The sequence below is a fragment of the Scleropages formosus genome, chromosome 19 (assembly GCF_900964775.1).
Source record: "Scleropages formosus chromosome 19, fSclFor1.1, whole genome shotgun sequence".
Taxonomy (NCBI): Eukaryota; Metazoa; Chordata; class Actinopteri; order Osteoglossiformes; family Osteoglossidae; genus Scleropages; species Scleropages formosus.
Genome location: NC_041824.1, coordinates 16,245,709 through 16,267,339, shown reverse-complemented (window position 1 = coordinate 16,267,339; position 21,631 = coordinate 16,245,709). Strand labels below are relative to the sequence as shown.

Sequence of the window (21,631 nt, the reverse complement as noted above, 5' to 3'; positions counted from 1 at the left end):
AGCGCACGAGAGAAGCCATCACTTTTCAGAGGGAGTTGGGTCCATCCATACCTTGGTGAGTGGTTTCCCAGCTTCTTGTGGCTTCACGAGACTGCCAGGAGGAACGGCTGAGCTGACAGACTCAAAGCACTGCACTCGGGCTGCCACTAGACCCTCATGACCACCTCGCTGGGACTGCAGATGTTGAATGTCAGCAAGGCTGCTATAGTGGGTCAAGACCCCAGTTTGCAACGGCGACAGAGAAGGTGAGACACTGGGCACGTCCCATGTCCGATGGCGAAAGTTGAGCATCTTGCATGGAGGACAATCAGGAAATCCAGTTGCATATAGCTGGTTTTCCTGGGGTGAATGTTGAATATCCAAAAAAAACCTTAGCTAGGGTCAGGTCTGTTTGAGGGGGCAACGGGGAAGGCAATTCCAGTTGAGAGGTGAGTCTGTGGGCTGCACATTCAGCAGAACTTCTGGGATCTTGTGATCACTCTGGAGAGGTCTCTTGTGAATGGCTGCAGTAGGAGGAGAACAAAAAAAAAAGAAAAAAAAAAAAAGACCTCCAAAAGCCACATAACACGATCTGCTGATCTCTGGAAGTACTCAAAATTTACCACCAGGATACAAGTCCTACTGCAGCACAGAACGTACAAGGAAAAAAAAAAAAAAAAGGCTTATCCTCAGAAGGTGGCGAAGGGGGTTCCCGTGCTGACAATGCAGTGGGAAACTGGCTCAGCCACAACCACCACAGTTCAGCACTGCCCTCCTCCTATGTTAATGATCACTGCTTTTGGTTTTACTGATACCACAAACAAACATCAGAAAGAATTTCTTCCCACTCAAAGACAGCTGCCACTACTTCATTTGACAATGTCATATTGTCCAAAATAATATTTACATTTAAAATATATCAGTAAGGTAATACTGTTCACCCTGGTTGCCTTCTTGCCACTACAGCTGGAACGCAGTCTCGGTGAAGCAGATTTTCACCAGTTGCCGACTTCGCTTTTCACATCCCGATGTCTCTGTCTAGACATGATGGTCTGAGGCCTCATCTTCATCGCAAGGACCCATCACTTTTGCTAACAAGAAGCTGTCGGCGCTCACTCTTCCCGCGAGTGTGCACTAACAGACTGGAAGAGGGATGCATTTCTGAACTGCCGTCTGTGTGCCTTGATCACATGTACCAGTGGACCTTTGACCCCCTGCTCATCCACCTCCCTGGGCTGCCGGAAGCAGAGAGCACCGATTATAGACTTCTCTACTCCAGCTCTGTATCATGCGTCTGCCCCCGCCCTGCTGCCCCCCACCCCGTCCGCACCTTGTCCCATGCCAATCACTTTCTTGTTGCATTGCTGACTGCTCTCTTATCTCTGATGTATGCTCTTTATCAGGTGCTGTGTAAACCTCAGTGTGCGAACAGCACAGCCCACAGCCTGAAGACAAGGAGTTACATTCACACCATGTCAGCATGTAGGCTTTGCACTTTAATACATTTCCTTTTAGTTCCTCTTGTGTTTTTTCCATTTCCAACACAGAGCGAATGAGGAGGAGACTGATTCATTCCAGGCAGTTACCAAAGGCGACAGGTTCAATTTCCACCTCAAGCTGTAAGCCTTCAGCAAGGTGCTTACCCTAAATTGCTCCAGTAAAATTGGTCAGCTGTATGAATGGGTAAATCATAAGTTAACATTTTAAGTTGCTTAGGAGAAAAGCGTCAGCTACATGAATAAATGTAAATATCACTGCAAAGTGGTTACGGAATCATGTTGCTTAAAAGCGTTTATAATGCCGTTCTGGCTCAACAAGAACAGCAGGAAGTGTGCATACAAAAAAGGGCTTACCTGCTTCCCCTGCCAGGCCACGCACATGGGACTTTGCCCTCAGTCTGGAGCAGTGCGAGTGACAGGAAGCAAGCAAATCCACTATGCAAATTATGAGCTGCTGCTTACCGTTAGCATCCTATCAGCAAAGATGTTCCTCAACCCTAGGGGTGTTCCTCAGGTGGATGAGGGCAAGTTGAGTAGCTTTAGGGACAATCTTCCAATAAGTACTTTGATCAAGGTTACTACAGCAGGAGTAGGGAGTCGCATTTGAACCAACAACCTACACATTATCAGTCCAACTTTAACTGCTGCGCTGCCTGGTACCAAAGACGGTCTTAAAAGGGACCACACACACACACACACACACACACACTTGCTGAACCGCTTGTCCCATATGGGGTCGCAGGGAACCGGAGTCTACCCAGCAACACAGGGCGTAAGGCCGGAGGGGGACACACCCAGGACGGGACGCCAGTCCGCCGCAAGGCACCCCAAGCGGGACTCAAACCCCAGACCCACCAGCGAGCAGGACCCGGTCCAACCCACCGCGCCCCTAAAAGGGACCAAATATTTGTAATATATATTTAGCTGACACCTTTGGTGTGTTAAGCTGATACCTTGAAGTGTTACAATTGCACACCAAGTTACCTAAGAACATGGAACTGAAACTTGTGTCTTCCAATTTCATGGCAATCATTCTAACCACTACAATGCCCACTACCCCCCCCACCCCCATTTACTTTTACTGCTATTGGGGTATTCTACTGAATATGGTAATACTTATTTCAGTAGCTTGCTGAGGGAGTAAGTATCAGACACCGTGTAAAGCCTGGCACAGTATGACAATGTTTACTCAGGAGACGCTTTTGCCCAAAGTCACAGTTTACAGTTTATCATTTTAGTGAGGCAATTCCAGTACAATTTCCTTAAGCAGTAAATCAAGTTTTGCTACTGCTCATGAATAGACAGATCCTGGGACCCAAACGAACCTTTAAAACATTTCCCACATAGACACTTTCTAGTATCGTAGCTGTAACTGCTGAGCCCGTAATGGCAAACATGGGCGAAGCCCTGATGGGTTTAGCAGAAGACCACGCCCATGTATGGGCTCACATCGCAAACCTCTTATTCACACATACCCACATGAACCACGTTCTGTCTGTGGACCTCCTCAGACAGCCAACACAAGTTCTGCTTTGTATTTATTTATTTATTTATTTTTTTTTTAAAGCTCAACTCTTTTCAGTTCCTCCACACAGCACTCCACTATTGTGTTACTCAGACTAATCATAAACATTACTTCAGCCACACTTCCTGGTATTTGTCTCCTCCTTGGAGTTCCCTTGTTCAGAGCTCAGAGATCATCACTGTAACCCAGACGTGGGCTGGAGACAGTAGCCACACGGAGGAACTGGGGACAGTCTGATCCAGTGTTCTGCAACCAACCGCCCCCTGCTCCATGTGACTCCACCATGTTCAGTGACTACAAAAGCTGAAGCTCAGAAACAGTCATTTGGAACCTAGACACTTCATTGTTCGCTGGATATACATTCTAGTCTATCACAATTTTTCATGGGTCTCAATCGATCCACGAAAAACTTTAACCTTGCCTCATGTTGGCAGTCTGAGTTTTTCTGTTTGTTACCCACCCCAGGAAAAAGTATTGTGCTTTCCAACCAAGAGTTTATAAAAACATACCATTTGTAATTGCCCTATCCACAAAAACAGCATATTTGCAGATCGTGCGTGCGTGTGGATTGGCCTTGGTGTACTAGGATAGTGTATCGCTTGCTGAAGGGGGTTAGCTTGCTCAGGCAGGCTGAGGATTGAGCCCAATTACCGGTACACATCAAAGTGCACAGAGGGAAAGAACATTTGATAAGCACTGGCTCTCTAGCATCTGTTTAATGAACACACATACTTGTCACCCCATCTCTGAGACCTGTGTCATGCAAAGGACTTGGATGTAAAAATAAAACAAAGAGCACAAGACATCTACTATATGTAATTGTACAGGATGTCACCATTACACCACCAAATTCACTTGTTGAAGATATCGCCCTCTATTGGTGCAACCCTGTCTTGCAGAGGACAATCACAATGAGGGAGCTTGAGGGTTTGATGGCATTACTACACCAGCAGGAGATGTGAAGTTATCCCGTGGAGCTTCAAAGTGTTCCGACAGAATGAAACAGAGGCTTGATGAAGCATGAGGTGAACAGACAGTAGGAAGAACAGAGCAAAGCGTATGAGGTCACAGGGATGGGACACTGGGAAACAAGAAGGGAGGGTACTGGATGGCCCTGAGGTAGAGGGAAAAGTGAGAGCAAAAAGCAGAGCTCACCAGCAGGTCTATGCTCTCACGGCGCCCAAGAGAGCCATGTTCCACCCTCTCGCTGCCTGGGTTCACAATGTAGGAACCTTGTCCACTTCCTGAGGGCTTCATGATGGGCAGGCTGAGTGAGCGCAGGTCCTTCACCCCCTGCTCCACCTTCAGTTCGTCTCCTGGTCGTGCTGGGTTGGGGGAGGAGTGACAGTCAGCTCTCAGACAAACAACAACCCCCCCCAAAAAACATCTGATCCTGATGCGCAATAGCAGCAAGAAACCAGTTTGGACCAGCACTGCTAAGACAGCATCATTACTGTCAGACTTCACGTGACTCTTTGGGGCGACAGAGCTAAATTGCAAAACAAGCAAAGTGTTTTTAAGCTACAGCAAATATAATTACAGATAAAGTTTCATGGTCAGCAAGCAAGAGCAGACACTATTTACACCATAGTCTGCCTGCTGCCAGTCATCACTTTCTATAGTGGATGAATTCATATGGAAAGTGTGATTTCCCAAAAAACTAAGTGTACCATGGTAACTGGTATTTCGCCATACACGCCAATTTCAATTTCACATGGAGAGTTTGTGCAGGGTGTGTTATACAAAGAGATCATCTTTCCCGATTGGTGCTGGTTGAATAAGATAACAGAGAAGGAACTGCCTCCTCCTACTACTCCACACCCAGGATTCCTGTTACACACCCCCCCCGAGACAACACCTAGCTCCTCCCAGCTCACCCTGCTGACCATCAACTCTGTCATAACAGGGTGTCTCACGAGCGGTTAGCCCCTTTGTGCCAGCGTTTTGCGAAAAGTAAATGACTGCAACCCCTGTGTGTATGCGTAAAGTGGCAAAAGAAAATTCTCTGTGCCTTCGAGGGGGAGGTCACACACAAAAGGGTTTATCTAGCATTGATGCTATGTCGAGCGTGCTGCAGGCGCCTCTGTCTGACCACATTCTGTTGAGCTCCTCCATTTGCGTTTGACAAGTACAGGCAAGGAGGCTGAGGTGAGAGAGCAGAGGGATACAGTGGTAGGGCAGAATGGAGGTATTCCAAGAGGTTAACTATTTGCCTCAACTTGCCAGAGCATGGTGTGGAGATGGGGGGAGGGTGGGGTGAAAGGGATGACAAAGGGGTGGAGGAATACACTTAGGTGTAGTAGACCTACTCTGTCTACCTTTAGGTAATACAAAGACCTACAATGCTCCATGATGAAAATGAAGATTGCTGAAGCTCAGCCCTTACCTTTAACCTTGAGGTAGTGACCCCCAAAGCGGTAGGCTTCAAAGTTAAGGGAGAGCGGAGTGTTGGACTGGTCCAGGAACAGGTCCACCCGGGATAGCTCAATCCCCTTTCGCTCGAAAACAGGCCCCAGCACCTCCCTGCAGCACAGCCCAAAGAAAGCAGCTTAGAGGAAAACATCCACATTTTGTGACAACCAGTGTTGAATATTGTATATACAGGGCTGTAGGGCTTGGTGCTACAACAAAATGAACATCTCAAGCAAAAGTAAAGACTCACATATGGTAAGCTCAGGAGTTGGTTTCACCTGTATGTTAACAGGTGAGATACTAACAGACATACAAAATTTCCTTACAGGGCAAAATCCAATCAGAGCACAAAAGGCTGCACGGAAACTCTGTTTTCCTTGGACAATGGAAAACACAAAAGAAATAACTATGTCAAACGTAAGACTCCTTACATGGATATGCAGACACACAACAGCCAGGATGGAAGGGTGGTGAAGGGGTGGGGGGGCTAGCTGAAACACTCATCTCCCAAAGACCTTAACTCACCTCAAAGACTTCTTCTTCATAGCAGGGACAATCTCCGTGTCGATGTCCACGTTGAGGTCAAACTTCAGAGTGAAGCATTCCTTGCTGGGATCCTGCAGGGGGCGACAGACAACAAGTCAGCAGCTGAACAACTGATGACATGTGCTGCCCTGGGGCTCTACCTGAAGACCAGAGAGAGACTGAGGAGAGTCAGGAGCATGCTACAGCAAAACTACTGAAAATACAGGTGTTACCATGGAGATAGAAACTTGTAACTCAAGAAATTATTGGGAACAATAATGTGTGTGACTGGAAACCTGATGACCTTAGAAAGATTATGTGCTGTTATTTGAAGGGGGGTGAAACACCTTTAAGCAAATTATAAATGACAATCTGTCCATTTCAGCTTCCAACAAGAATTTTGTGGGGCTCTACCTGCAGACACACGCCGGTACTCACATCTGTGTGTCGTCGTCGTGGCTTCTTCTTTACCGGCTTCACTCCCGCAGACTTCCGATCCCTAACACACACATAACACACTTCAATAACACCCAAACTAAAAAACACTTCTTCGGCAACATGAACTGCTCAGGTCCAGGTGAACTTAACACATTTGCTTTTCTGAAGCTTCTAGCCGCATCATACATGGATGGACACTAACATTACAATCGCTGACAAGAGCTTAAGCAGCAGGCAGGGAGGGGTTTAATGCGGTATTGTCAGCATACAACTCACATTCAGAGATGAGCTCTTCAGTGGAGGACAATAAAATCATCCAACAAGAAAAAAAGGGCAAAGCATTTCCCCATCCTAACAGATTAATGCACGGCTGTGAGCTAATATGTTGTGTAATGGGCGGACAAGTCGAGGAGGCGAAGATAGTGAAGGACACACCCCCTGTCGCTGCCTCCCTCTTCTTCCTCCTCCAGGTGGCATGGGGGGCTGGTGCGTGGGGGGCAGGAACGCGTGGACACGTTCCGCGCCAGGATGGAACCTAGGGGGGAGAGCACACACAAATAAAGCCTGACTATAACAAGACAGCTACACAAGACCAGTGAACTTAGTACATACTAATCACTGAAAGAATCGGTGTATTTACGGAATACAAACCACTGAGGGATTAATACATTTTTTAAGTGGAAACCATTCAAATATTAGGTTTTATCACAGTAAAATGGATAGCAACCCATCAGCATGTAGCCAGGTGTCAAGAGGAGCGTGCACACTAGAACACGGGACCATTTTTTCACGTTCAAATCTTAAAGCTTCACCGTCAAGTCCGACTGACAAGGTACAGAGAAATTGGGGTAGGTATGTTACTTTTTATCATTCATTTACACAAGCTGATATTTTAATGGAGGAACTCAGGATAAATACACCCCAAAAAAGCAACACCTGTGTAAACTGGGACTTGAACTTGCAATCACATGTCCAGGTCCTCCCCACCATGACATCTGTAGTGTATACCTTGTGGCTGCAGGTCAAAGCGTGGGTGCCGATCAAAGTGCATACTGTCCGTCTCGTTCAGATGGCAGCGGGAGTCACATGACTCGCACAGGCTGAGTGGGCTCTTGTTGTTGAGATCCTGGCAGTCTGGGTGGTGACACACCTTTAAGGAGGAAGAAGAGCCTGAGATCACATCACTGCAGGGGGGGTGATGCAGGTTTGATGTTTCAAAGTCACCAGCACCCGCCGTTTCTACTTTCTGACTCCTCCCTAGGTCACGTGCCCTCCCACCAACAGCAACCTCCCAAACATGGTATGCGAGTAACCTAGACAAAGTGGAGCATGCTACAGCCCCCAAAAGTATGTATGTATCTCCTTCCTTTGGGAGAGGGTGAGTGAGCAAGTCTGTGAGTGAGCACAGGGGTCTTACAGACAGGCAGACAGCAGAAGGTTGAAGGATTAGACCCCCGCTCTACTCCCTTGCTGGGCCAAAAGGTATACAATCTGTGACAGACAGCAGCAGCAGCAGCAAGAGCTTCGAATCCTGGCCAACATTAGAAGTGTGGATCAGCTGATGGTTTCCCCAGACCCCGGGCCCGAAGCAGGAAGTGAGGATGTATGGACAGACACAATTGTGGTCCCATTAAGACACTTCCTCTCATTGTCCCCTTGTGTATCTGGGGTTGGCTGGATCACACTAGACCATGCCAATGGTCTGACCCTTCGTGACAACATGGCCTCCAGTGGGCACAATGCACCCATGGATGGAAACACAGAGTGCAGAAAGTTCTCCGTGGATCCTCACTGCAAGTGTACATGCACACATAAACAGCAACCGACTGCAGAAGTTCACAGGGTTATTTAAAAGTTTAACTGGCCTTCTTCTTGAAATCAACTTACAATGTTAGGTTTATATATCATTTACTGTGATTGATAACTTTAGATAGATTTTTACTGTATTAGTTCAGTATGAATCTGTCCTGAGTGTGTTGTGTCCCCTCCCCCTTCAGCCTTATGCCCTGTGTTGCTGGGTAGGCTCCATCTTACCGTGACCCTGCTTGGGACAAGCAGTTGTAGACTGTGTGTGTATTCAGTATAAACACATTGATCAGGGGCATTACATCGGGGTGGGGTGAAAACCGAGGTCCTTTGAATGCAAGGTGCCAGCTGTAACCACTATACTACCTGCTCCCATACCCTTTGGGTGCATACACATTCAAGGTTTGACAAGGCCTCAGCATAAAAACCAACAGTTTTCCATACTATCGGCAGATTCACTCACACTCACACCCCCCCCCCCTTGGGCTGAACATAATTTAAGTTCTGCCAGAGGAGCACTCCACACTGAACTGAACACAGCAGTAGCGTTTTTTTTTCCCCCCCTCGCGGTTTGCAAGAATAGAGAGCCGTTTACACACACAATAAACAGGTATTTTCTTTAATTGCTGCCTTTGTACAAAGTAGCACTATTCAGGCCACACTTTCACACAGCAGGATATTTACTAGAAGAGCTGAGCTAAAAACACCTCTCCCCAACTCACTGCTACATACAGATAAGCAAGCCATAATTTGCAAATTCACATTCGTAACCAACGAGTCCACAGAAGGCAAAGCAGGTAAAACACCGTCTTACCTTACTGCTCGCTATAGGAGTGCAGCCAGCAGACTCCATGGTGGAGGACGAACGAAGAAGGATATGTGCAGAAATGCGTTTTCCCCTCTACCGTGTTTGTGCAGCAGCATCTCACCCCCTCCCCAACAGCAGCAACCAACCCCACCCTCCAGCCCCGCCCTCTCACGAGACGCTGACAATTTAATTCACCAGTACGTTGTGTCTAGCCAGGTTAAGAACCGATTTTGTGAGGGGGCTCAGTGGGAGGATGGGAAGGACCAGGAGAGACACGAGAAAACAGCTTTGGGGAGTACAAAGCCCCCCCTAATCCTGCGCTTATATAATTCGCTGTGCTCCGTCAAACCCATCTGACAGACCCTGGGAGATTAGAGCCCCCTGGTGAAACGGGCTCCTCGTTTGTCTCCTCCCACATGGGCCTTCTCTCCAACATCACAGGTCTCCAGGCCAGCCCAAGAACCCCTCTCAAAACCCACTCGCTGTAACGGGACCATCGAATGCTGGATCACAGAGCTTCCACACCCTATGGGTACCACCACAGCCTTTTCCCTCTTATTTCTGTTAAACAGCTTCATGCTTTTTAATGTATTGTTGACGTTAACGGTATTGTTTGATTCTTATTTTGTGGGGTTTTTGTCCAGCCCATTGTAGAGAAAAGGCTTTGTCTGTGTAATGCAAAGAAAAGGTCAAAATGCATCAGTGGTTTATTTTTACAATGAAAAGTTTGAGTCAGATCACTTTGCGTTTTTCACTGAAACCACTGCTTTTCGGCCTGTGGTTTTAATGTAGGACCCCTCTAGAAAAGAAAGGGGGGGGGAAAAAAAAAAAAAAAAAAAAAAAAAAAAGACACTATAGCGAAGAAGTCAGCGGAGGATCTGGGTCCGGGCCAAGGTGGGGGGGGGGGTAGGGGTACAGGCGGAAGACAAGGGAATGGGTGAGCTGCCTTGTATAGACAAACGGCTCAGGAAGGTGAGCGGACGTCAGCATTCCAGCAGGAGTCGAAGCACGGGAGGCTGACCTGACAGCAAGCGAGAACGCGGGGGCCGTCTCCCATCCCCGCTCCTGCCACGCTCCGTTCAGAAGGTACACTGCTTCAGGGTGGGAGCCAGCCGCAGAGCACTGCCAGCTGCTTCTAATCACGCAAACATTACAAAACGTCCCAAAACCACTGCTCTCCGCTGCCATTTATGGTTCTGTTTTCTATGGCGACTCTTGAGTCTTAGGTTTTTTTTTTTTTTTTTTTTTTAATCCTTAATTATCCTTTTAAAATGTTGATTTGGACCATCGGCACAAATGCAATTATATCTCGTTTCATGACAAGAATGGTTATGTTGCAAACACACCCACATGTCAAGTCAGTGTTGTGGCAGTACACACACTGCCACGTGTTACACTTAATGTTCTTTAATATTACAATACTGTACAGTAAAGATCTGGCACTGCATTGGGTGGGCTTTTTTGGGGGGGTGGTTGGGGGGTTTGTGGAAGGTGGCTGACACCTGAGGCTGGAATGAGAAGAAACTGGAGTGAGCTTTAGTTTAGCAGAACGTGAATTGCTTCACAAGGCAGTTGTACACAAGCTTGTCTTCGCTATCCAATATCTGCCTGGAAGTGGGCAGCAGGGGTGAAGGGTGTGGGCAGCGCACACGTATTGGATACCCCCCAACGTGGCCCAGAGGCCTTGGTTGAAAAGACTGGGGGGCCAACACCATGTTCAGAACAGTGCAGCTGAATAAACATACAGCCTGTGCCGCTGCCCCCTGCCAGGCTAATCACAGCAAAACACGCAGTACCCACCCCAAGGCGCTCTTCCTAATATACACAAATACACACACTTCCACTAATAGAGCTCAAGCACATGGAATTGGACATAAGCACAGACTGGCAGTAGAGCAGAATAAAACCCCATCAGCTACCCCTGTGCTGGATTTCAGCAACAAAGCTGTGAATTGCAAGCTGGGAAGAAGATAGAAGGCAATTCCACAAACAAATGCTCCCTTCTCAGCCCCCGCCACCCCTACAGGTGTGCAGACTTCCATGTGTCTACACCAGGGTGTGTGCAGGTCTGTACATACAGGTTGGCCAGTCATCATAGTACTGTTATGATCACGTCTGTGTTGAAAGTTCCCATTTCAACTCCTCCAGAAGCAGCACAGCTCCCATCTCTGCTGCTGTTCTGGACAAATGTGTAAGAAACACAGCTGTTGGATGGGCAGGTGGTGCTCAGGAGCTCTGTGTACTGCTCCACAAGCCTGTGAGCCCATATGCTGGTAAACTGCATTTGCAGCTCGCCCCACTCTTACCCCTGCTCTCTTTGTTAGTTGTCCCACTGCTATGCGAAAACACAGCGGTTCTTACATAGCGCGATACATAAAATCAAGAAAACACACTACGGCAGTTAACATCATTAGTTGAAGCGCGAGTGGGAGGAACTGGAAAAAGAAGCAGCCGATAAAAATGAGCATTTTATTAGTAAGCAGAACAAGATGGTGAGCCTCGCTGAATGGACAGCAAACTAAACCGATGTATGGCGTGAGCAGTAAATCAGACGGGCCGAGAAGATAAAGCAGACAGCCCCCAAGTAGTAAATGAGTGACTTAGAGCAGCTCTGTGTGCCGAGCGGGTGATTAAGACAGACCTGTAGGATTAAGTGGAATGAACGGCATGATTCATGTGCAACACATCCACAGTTTGACGCAGAGCAAGGAAAGAAAAAAAAGGCCTCTACTTCTTTCACCAAAACCATGACGTCTACAGCCATCAAGAGGGCATGCACTTGCGTGTACACACACACACAGCTTTCAAGGCTTGCCTCGCAATAGGGGACTACCAGCTAATGATATGAAGGAATTAAGCAACCAGTGCTGTCATAACAGATGTTTGCAAAGCCCTTAAGGTCTTCTTTTGCTTGCTGTGCTCTACTTGTTCGTTCTCCCTCCCATTTTTCCATAGCTCATTAATAAAAAAAATTACTCAACTGGCAAGACATTCCCTTAATTCATGAATGAGTATGAGAAGGTCACAGGTCCAGGGCAGATCTGAAGCAAGAGAATGCCAATGGGCCGTCCTTCACATCCATTCACTCCACAGGCTGCAAAGCATTCAAGTGGAGGGTTTGCAGCTCAGCGCCTAGAGACTGACAGCTCTCATGCAAATGGAGCTGAAAACAATGCAGCAGCCTCAGAGCTCACTCTTCTGACAGACTACAGCATGGAGGTGGTAGCCAAGATGAAGTTTTTCTTATGCTCTCCAAGGCACATCAAGGTCTGACTCACACTTCACACATACTGGGCAAGAATGACTGAAATACCGTCACAGATTTATCACAAACGTGACAAAATCAGTTATGTATTCTAATCTTTATTTTCATTTACAGGAAGAAGTAAACGTAACCTTCCAAGAAAAGAAGATGAATACAGCCAGCAAAAAAATACCTGACTGGCTAATATTTCTGTTCAAGTTACCGTTACAGGCAGGTATATTTCCTGCGGAGCAAGTTTGTCACACCTTCATCAATGTCTTCAAACCAGCCTCAAGAGTCCTCATTTGGGAGGCAACACTCACCAAAGTTTTGTCCCTTTAATCCTAAAACTTCTACTGGTGGTGGGGCAGTGGCAGGAATGTCTCTTTCCTTCTTAACCACAGCCTAAGACATCCCCTTAATTTTTCTGTCTCCTCAGCGAGGTCCTTAAGTACCCTGCTCAGCTTTTCTTCTATCACTCCAACATCCCTCAGCAGTCGCCGAGTAGCTGTTTTTTCATGAAGCGTCAATATCCTACCTTCAGCAGATGGCACCAACCCTTCCTCCTACGGGATGGCTAGCTCGATCATTATGACCGTTCAGACTGTTGCAAACATACGGTAATGTCTGGCCTTAGAGCGTTTTTGGTGGGAAACCAGAGCTGCTGCCTATGCAGGTCTACTCAACATGGATAAATTATATCAAGGAGAAAAGACTGTTCCATTCTCTGTTTCCATGATGCCCTGTGATACCTCCTCTTGCCTGAAAAGAGGAGATCAGCTGTTTGTGGGCAAGGGTAACCTTGTTTCCTGTCTGCTTGTCTCCAGGACTTGATTATGCTGCCACCTATACCAACCATGTGACAGTGCAGTTCAGCAGCCAGACAGGATGTGCTGGAGGTTTGGGTTCAAGGCATCTCAGAAGGGGCACTTCTCTTTTGAGCCATACCACTAGCACAGGTTGCTAGGGCTTGAGACAGTGGTGTAGGTAGCCCTGATGAGGAAGCTCAGTTTGGCCTGGGGTGCCTTCCATCTGTTGGACGAGTTTATGACTGTTGATTAGGCTTTACCATGTTTTTCAGCAGCCTTGTTGCTGTTGCTCGATGGCCTTGATTTTAGATTGTTCCTTTCTGACAGCTTTTAAGACCATCTCTTTCCTCTCCTTTCTGGAAGCTTAAACTCAAACTTGAGTGGTATTCTGGCCAAATTGGACTGTTAACTCCAACACCATAGCTTTGGCCTCTGCATTTCTATGCATTCTTCAGACACTGATATTACTTCTATTTCAACTATTTCCTTAACATATTCTGTTTCCTTGAAGTCAATAAAGAAACATAACAGGGTTTTTAATGTTTTGTAAATTCACTTCAGCAAACAATGTACTGTGATATTTGACCTATTCCAGTCTGCCGTGAACACGATGGCTACACCTGAAATGTAGCATGCCGCTGCCAACCCCAAGAAATTCACAGAGCAGAAGTGGTGAATTAATTAAAAACTAGAATCGGTTAAGAGTGATTAAAAGAAAATGACAAGATGTGAGGTTAATAGCTTGGTGGGGAAACAAATTTTTTTGAATGAGATCACCAGGATTTTCATAAAACCAAGGTATCTAGTTACATCCCAATAACATTCACGAAGGTAGAAATGGCTTAAAAAGTGAATTTTTTTTTTTTTTTTTTTTACACACACCGACACAATATTTCTCATACACAGAGATGAACAAATGAATACCTACACATGACTAAAGATGGTGAGCTTTTTTGCCCTCTGAATAAAGTCATGACTAAATTAACTCTGGATTGGGACACGATTATGGAAAAATAAGAACTCAAATGTAAGCAGGGAATTGCAACTGGACCTAAAGATCCTGATAACATTAGTGTTACTACATTAATGCCATATTTATGCCAAATAACTTGAATTTGATTAATAGCTGCTGCAATGTGCACTAGTCCACTCCATTAGGAAGAAAAAGTCTATAAAGAAGGAAACTAACTGTACTTATGAGTAACATATCTGCAGTTATGTCTCTCCTAATGTAATGCACAAACTATTTTCTATGAGATGTACGTCGCTTTGGAGAAAAGTGTCTCCTAAACGAATAAATTTAAACATAGGAAGAAAGCGTGGTGCCAAAATGCAGTTTTGTTTGCCTTATCTCAATAAGTCAAGATCGTTCTGGAGAGCACTGGGGATCTGTCCACATGGTCCTTTATGGAACAGACACCAGACAAGCAGGAAAGCCAACTGAAGCCAAACTCAGGCAAATTGAACTCCTAATTTCTCCTTTCATAATGTTTACTGGCTGATTTGTATTAGGTTGAACTTTATTTTCCGTTTCAAACTTCACATGCGGAAGAAAAACAAAAACCTTTTAACGCTCTCCATGGCTGTCTGAAAGTGACATCATGTACTGGGCTATGGGATGACTCTCATGGTTGAAAATAAAGCCTTTCCCAGAGTTCAGAAATTGCTGGCTTCCCAAACCAGTCACCTAAAAATGCCCCTTCAAAACATATACTGACATGAGTTTTTCCCTAGTCTGTGACAGGATATAAGTGGAGGACATGAACATGAAGCAACACCAAGCCTCACTCATCAAGAGGAGATGCACTTGCAATGCAACGTGACTTTCTCATGGAGGGGAGGGGGGAGAGATGAGGGTTTTCTCAATGGTCTGATGAGGTCTGTGACGCAGAAGACCTCGCAGGGTTTTTCCCTTGATTGCTCACAAGTTATCCTTTTCAGATCACATGTGGGTGGCACACAAGTTCCTTCTACACCTAGGTGCACTCAGGCATATAACACAGAGCCACTGTGCGGCTTCGGGGACAAGGTGCCCATGTGGAACTAGGATACAGGGGTATCAGAGCTAGTCTTGAGTCACAGAGCACAAACCATGCCTGGAGATTGCTTTGAGCCAAATCCACCCAGACGGTGTCAAAATGAGCAGTCCTGAGCACTTCTGAGGCCCCAGAAAGCAGCTGAACGAGCAGCTTAAAAAGTGTTGATAAAGGAGACACAGGAAACTAGGGAGCCCAGGAGATTTGAGTGCAAACTGGAGAGAAAAGGGTGAAGTGTCTTTTTCTACAAACATTCCTGCAGCGGAGGTGGAGTTTCAACTTGTCTGTCAGGTGTTTCACCAACAGATGGCGCGTACACGCACGCACGCACGCACACCCCAACAGGAATATGAGGAAAAATACCCTGTCCTCATTTTTCCTTAGACAGGACACTACTAGAAAAAGATGAATCAGTATGCCATAGCGACACATCCAGACAAAATACATTTACTGTTAACATGGTCAACTGTGTTCGCATTCCTGAAGCAATTGACCAGGGCTGGACTTGCACACTGCCACTGGCTACCCACAGGTTACCCTCCCACACCCTAATTCTTGTTTTAAATCAGCCGTTACCGCCCTGGTTATTACATGTACAATGCAATTGATAAGGTAAAAAAAAAAAAAAAAAAAAACCCCAAAGTTCAACCTAGTTCAGTCTTGCATGATGGCAATCTTGATGCATATACTGCATCCTTTCAAGACACTCCATGCTTTAGTAATGTCACAACCCTTTCTATCAGTAACTTCAGGGATGAAAATGTAAGCAAGGGAGAATCAAATCTGAGGAAGGAGAGAAGGAAAAATATCTTGAGGTTGGAAAACTAATTGGGGGCAGACATATTAAACACATTATGCCTCTTTAAAAACCTCTTTGGAGTGAGGTCATTTCAGTTTCGGTCGGGAAATTGATCATCTGGAAGTGCACTTCAGTTCTGTACAAAATGGCCAAGGGCCTTGGCTTGTTGATATAAGAAGCAGACATGAAATATGCAGACGGTGGCGGGGAAAAGGAGGAAGCAGACACAGCCCACCGATGCTGTATTTGATTTCTGTGCTGTCTCTCCTGTCCGGAATTCCACAAAGCTTGAAAAGAAGCTAAGTCACCTTCCCACCACTGAAAGCAACAGCAGAACACCATACACCCATCCAATGCCTCCCCATTCCCCCAGGACTAGATCAACCTTTCTGAAACACTTGCCTAGAAGAACCCAGCTCTCTCACACCCAGGGTCACAATACACTCCTGTTCTGAGAACTGAGAAGCAGCTCTGCTCCAACATGTCCTCATTGATAATCCCCACCAGGGACTAACGCAGCAAAGGCAGACAGTAAAAGAGGTGTCTGGAGACAGCCCCCAGCAATTCAAAGCACCTTGCTTTCCACACACTCACCTGTGGCTGGATTCTGTGACTCAGACCTCCCTGACCTCAAGAGAGTGGATAAGAGCACGTGTCCTGGGGGTGGTCAGGTGGAGTGCGGACACAGGGCCAGCTCCGTGTTCCCTCTCTGTCCTATCTATCCTGCTGCACGTATTCCTGGAGGTCCAGTCGTGTGTATTCCCCTCAGTGGTGTGCACAGGTAGGCAGAGAAATTGATCCTTCACTGGTGGAGACTTGAGTGAGGCAGAGCAAGCGAGCAACTCTTAACCATAACACACACCCGCCCCCTGGCCTCCACCCTGAACCGCCTGCCCTCCCTCCCTCTCCGCACACAGACGCAAGTCTGACTTGCTGCACAGAGGGGATCCCGCACTGAGCCTGTGGGATTGCTCACTACTGCTCCCTTTCTGTTGCCTTATTTCCCATCTGTCGCTCGCGCTCCCTCTCCATCTCATTTTCATCATTTCACCCTTTTGCTCACTTTCCTCATTCATGCTTCTGTTTCCACGAACGCTCTCTGTCAGTTTCTCCCTTTTTACTGCTCACTTCCAATGGGTACAAAGAAAATTGTAGGGGGGTCCAGTGACAACACAGTAAAAATCCATTTTATGCAGAGAAGCCTGTGTTAAGGGTGGCCATGAGTCCTTCCTAAAATGCCAGAACGCATAATAAGCGGCCCAACCTTGTAATGGCATTGTCATAAGCTCCTATGACAAACACATTTACAAATTCACGTCCTTTTAAATGCCTGCTTTATTAAACTGGTTACTAACTCTGAGGTAAAAGTGAGGAAGTGCTTCACTAACCAAAACTGTTTGCACGGCACCTGTGTCTGAATGACATTCTTAAATTCTACTTTGAGTCAGCTTTTTGTGTCAGTGAACCTTTGTTTTCTTATTTTTAACATAGAGCAAATCAAGTCCCTGATGGGTAAATAATATCATTCAGAAATTCAGCCCGGAACAATTCAGGGGCTTTTATAGGGAGTTATCAATATGATATCCAATACTGTCCGACTTAACACAAGAGTCCAGAATCCATCTAAGGCATTGAACATCTGACTTTTTAACCAACCAGTGACAAGGAAAATGAGATCCATGCCCCCGCTCTAAACAGTGCGTGCCACAGGATCAATCGACAGATGAAATTTCCCCAGTAGGGGCGCAGCGTTAAGAACAATGAACTTGTGACAAGAGTGATTTCAAGGCACAGAAGGGGGACACGGGTGTTTGGTGTGGTTTACCAAGCAAGTACCAGGCTACACAAGTATGTCACATATAAAACTGTCTTTGAACTTACATTTAAAAAAAAAAAAAAAAAAATTATACAAATTTTGCCAGAGAGTGTCTCTATATATATATATATATATATTATATACACGTAAACCTATGCATATGTGCACTCTGTATACAGACACACAACCATAAATACTGCACCAGTGTTGAAGTAATTATCGCTGGCATTGAACGGTCATTTGCAATAGAACAACCCCACGCGAAGCCATTTTCTCAAATAAACCCAGAGAGGGGGACTGCAGTGCAGCCCTTTGTCATTTGAGGTAAGCCCAGATGAGCTCTATGCAAGTCCCCTACAATTTAACTTGCTAAGAAGGCTGACCAGGGACCAACAGGGCTCCTGGAGTGGAATTTCTTCAAAGGCCCACTCGACCGTGTGGAAACCCTGTGGGCATGCCTGGCCGTACACGCCTCCATTGACCAACTCAATCAGTTTGGCCTATATTTAAAAGCAGGGAAAGTGGCAATGCAATTACCCAGCTGGGCAACTCTCTCACAAGGCAAAGACTACGAGCAGGATGGGGGACAGGTTGGGAGATGAGGATTAATTTAGCCCCCTTCTCCCTGTCCCAGCCAACCCTACATGACCTTCAAGTTAAAGCTTCACTGACCAGGGGCCTGCATTTCAGACATATAAGGGACAGAGCACACACTCCAAACACAGGGAGGGAGAGCGGGCGAGTGAGCTAGAGAGCAGGCAGGATATCCTCTAGGAGTTCAGAGCTTTGAAGCCCAGGACGTGTGTGTTTACCAAATTCGGGCCAGCTTCAAGGCCTCTTTTCTCAGTCTAGTCTGATTAGAAAGACCCAATCCAGCCACAAGCACAGTTACACATGTTGGGGGCTCCATTTCCTTACCCTTATTACTTGGGGGAACAGTAAGAAAGAAAGAAAGAAAGAAAGAAAGAAAGAAAGAAAAAGAAGTGCTTAAACTTTCCTTTTGAAGTAAGAGCAGCTGCTCTGAAATGGTGTACTGAACAGCAGCTGTTCTGCCCACTCCCAAGAAATCAAGTTCAAGTCATGCCAAACAGTTGTTGGTTAGGTATGAACACAAATACTGCACCAAGTGCAAGGGGATGAAACTTTTAGCATTTTGCAAATTTATTTAGATTTACATTACATTTATTAATTTACCTGATGCTTTTTCCCCAAAGCGACTTACAATGTTAATCTACCTACACTTACTTACCCCTTTGTGCAGCTGGGTACATTTTTTTACTAAAGCAATTTAGGAAAAGTAACTTGCTCAAGGGTACTACAGCCAGAGATGAAGATTCAAACCTGTGACCTTTGGGTCCAAAAACAGCAGCTGTAAGCGCTACTCTAGCAGCTGTCCCTATTTAAATAGTCAGAAAAGTGGCTGATGTAAAGATTACCTTTCTCAAATCTACTGTCTATTGAGAGAACCTCAGCTGACCCTTTCCTGTTATTCCCTGGCCTGTTTTCATGGCACATCCTGCCAGATGAGCTCTGAGGGGTCCATTCTGACATTAGAAGTGCCCTGCCTTCCTACTAAAAGTGTTCAGCACAAAATTGCTTCCACTGAGCATGCAGAAATGTGTAGCCATGAGGCAGAGATGGGCAAAATTACACTGCTTTCGCAGCTACATTCCCAGACCAAACTCTCTGCTGACAGCAAGAGAGGCAAATTTTACTGACTGGTATCATAGTGGACTGTACCACCCACATTTCCCACAAAGGTACCTATCCCCACCGCTTCCCGAACTTGAGGACCCTCTTCCAGAGAATGTCGTCAAAGAAGCACTAAGGTGTATCCAGAGCAAAACAGAAGTATATCACTCTTATCAGGAGCTGAGGAGGAGGGGGTACACTGTGATATATGAGGAAGTTTCCCCACAGACCAGGCTCCTGACCAGTCATTTTCTGCCATATCACCAGTGGAGGGTGAACTGGAAATCTGTTTTGTTCTTACACATACTGAGGGCAACAGTCACCGTCACACTTGTGGTTTAACTTACTGACGGTGGCAAACTCTGTCTACTGTATATGCTGAGGTCACAGAATTTCACTGTTCTTCAAACATTTTGGAATTGAAGAGGAAAAGTTAACTGAAAATGTGTCAGAATCAATAGAAACAAGTACAATCCGGTAGAAATACAACCAAATTTTTTGCGCAGAGAGGTTTTTTAGAAGTGTTACTCATACTGACTAGCAGGGTTTTTCCTGTGCAACGATTAAAGAGCCTGCTGGGACCTGTCCACAGACGCTGCCTCACCCCCTCAAGTGGTCTACATCACCAGCACCTGGAACAGGATCCTTCCGCACGCGTCCCATGCCTGGGAAGACACGTCTGCTGCATTGCTGCGAAAGCCACGCCCTGAGCCACGAAGCGCCGCAAACCTCAAAGTGTCACGGGGCAACACAGCAGCACAGTGAATAGCACAGCGAGTAGGACTGCTATCTCACAGCACCTGGGTGAGGCGAGAGATGTGGGTTCGATCCTCACTCAATCTGTGTGGAGTTTGCATGTTGTCTGTGTTTCCTCTGGGTGCTCCTGTTTCCTCCCACACTCCAAAGACATGCTGTTCCGGTTCACCCATGGTGTGTAAGTGACAGAGTGTGTTCTGCTGATGTATGGATAAGTGACCCATTGTAAGCAGTATAAGTCACTCGGAGAATAAGGTGTGTGGGCTGATGATACTACATAGAGTTCACTGGAAGTCGCTTTGGAGAAAAGCGTCTGCTAAATAAATAAATGCAAGTGTCCACTTTACAGATGGAATGGCCAATGCGAACTGAGCAAGAGCTGAGTTGGAGCAGCTTGATCCAGAAGAAAGTGACACAAAATAAAACTCAAGATCATAAATGTGAAAGGCATCATTAGTGTCCTTTTGGGCTCTGAAAAAATCATTAGTCATCACCAATTAGCCAGGGTTATTCACTATAAGCAACTGAATTAAATGATTCATTTTATACAGAAACAGAGATTAGTCAGCCTTCTAAGTTTCCATCCCAACACAAGAGGCCAAAATGATCCCCAAGTTAAACAGTGGCAGAGCAGCCCATGCCAGCAGCGATAATTCTGTCATTTCAGGCAGCAACCACCACTAGGGTCTTACGCAACTGCAAAATCCCCCACCCTTCTGGACACCCAGAAACCACCATTCAGGCTCGTCACCCTACCTTATTATTTAAATCTATAAGCCATTAAGTCTGGTGTGAGAAATATATGGACAACTGTCAAGAACTGTGCATTTACCTTACATTTCATTTTACAGTTGCTTTTAACCACAAAGGACAAGTTGCTGAAGGTAAACAAATCACACAGAGCCAACAACATAATCATAATGAACAAATTGTGGGCCTTTAACTCACCTGCATGAAACATATGAGATCACACGCACAGAATGCAAATTCAGTTGAACATGCAGATAGCCGTCTATGTCTGCCAATGAAATGTACAAGCAGTGTGACAAAAACAGACTAAATAAGGGATGGGGGAAGGTGGGAATGAAGCTGAAAGACTACAAGAGCACTGTTCACACTGTTAAGGTACAAGTCAGAACCAGTTCAGGGGTGTGGCTGAGATTGAGCAGTTTGAAGCGTTTCAAACCTCACTCTGTAAAAGATGTTTGAGGGCTTGGCAATTCACTGGGCTCCAAGCCTGACTGCAAAAATGAGGATCTTTCAGTAACACAGTGCATTAACACCATGTAAACACACACCATCAAAAGGTTTAATAACTAAGTGCAAACATACAGTGTCTAGGGACTCAGACACCCTTACAGAGACTAAGGGCCCAGCAGATCAACATATATGCATGACACATATTCAGGGCTTGAAAAATAAAACTTGCAGATATCCAGGTTTTCAGGGCTCTGGTTCCTGAAGCACAAAAAAGGTTACAATGAGCC

The 21,631-nt window shown here is 46.0% G+C and overlaps 1 protein-coding gene across 7 annotated transcripts in view; it reads right to left on the bottom strand.

Moving 5' to 3' along the window:
• Positions 1–21,631, bottom strand: part of plekhg5b (pleckstrin homology domain containing, family G (with RhoGef domain) member 5b) — a 55,670-nt gene that overhangs the window by 16,979 nt on the left and 17,060 nt on the right. For 6 of the 7 annotated variants that reach the window (XM_018760392.2, XM_018760389.2, XM_018760390.2 and 3 more), the window contains exons 3-8: positions 7,387–7,528; positions 6,814–6,913; positions 6,379–6,439; positions 5,941–6,032; positions 5,390–5,526; positions 4,159–4,328 (exon numbers count right to left, since the gene is read on the bottom strand). In XM_018760392.2, the coding sequence (XP_018615908.1) occupies positions 4,159–4,328; positions 5,390–5,526; positions 5,941–6,032; positions 6,379–6,439; positions 6,814–6,913; positions 7,387–7,528 (702 nt within the window). Of the gene's footprint in view, positions 1–4,158; positions 4,329–5,389; positions 5,527–5,940; positions 6,033–6,378; positions 6,440–6,813; positions 6,914–7,386; positions 7,529–16,474; positions 16,687–21,631 lie in introns of those variants that run through there. The other variant, XM_018760391.1, reaches the window with a different exon arrangement.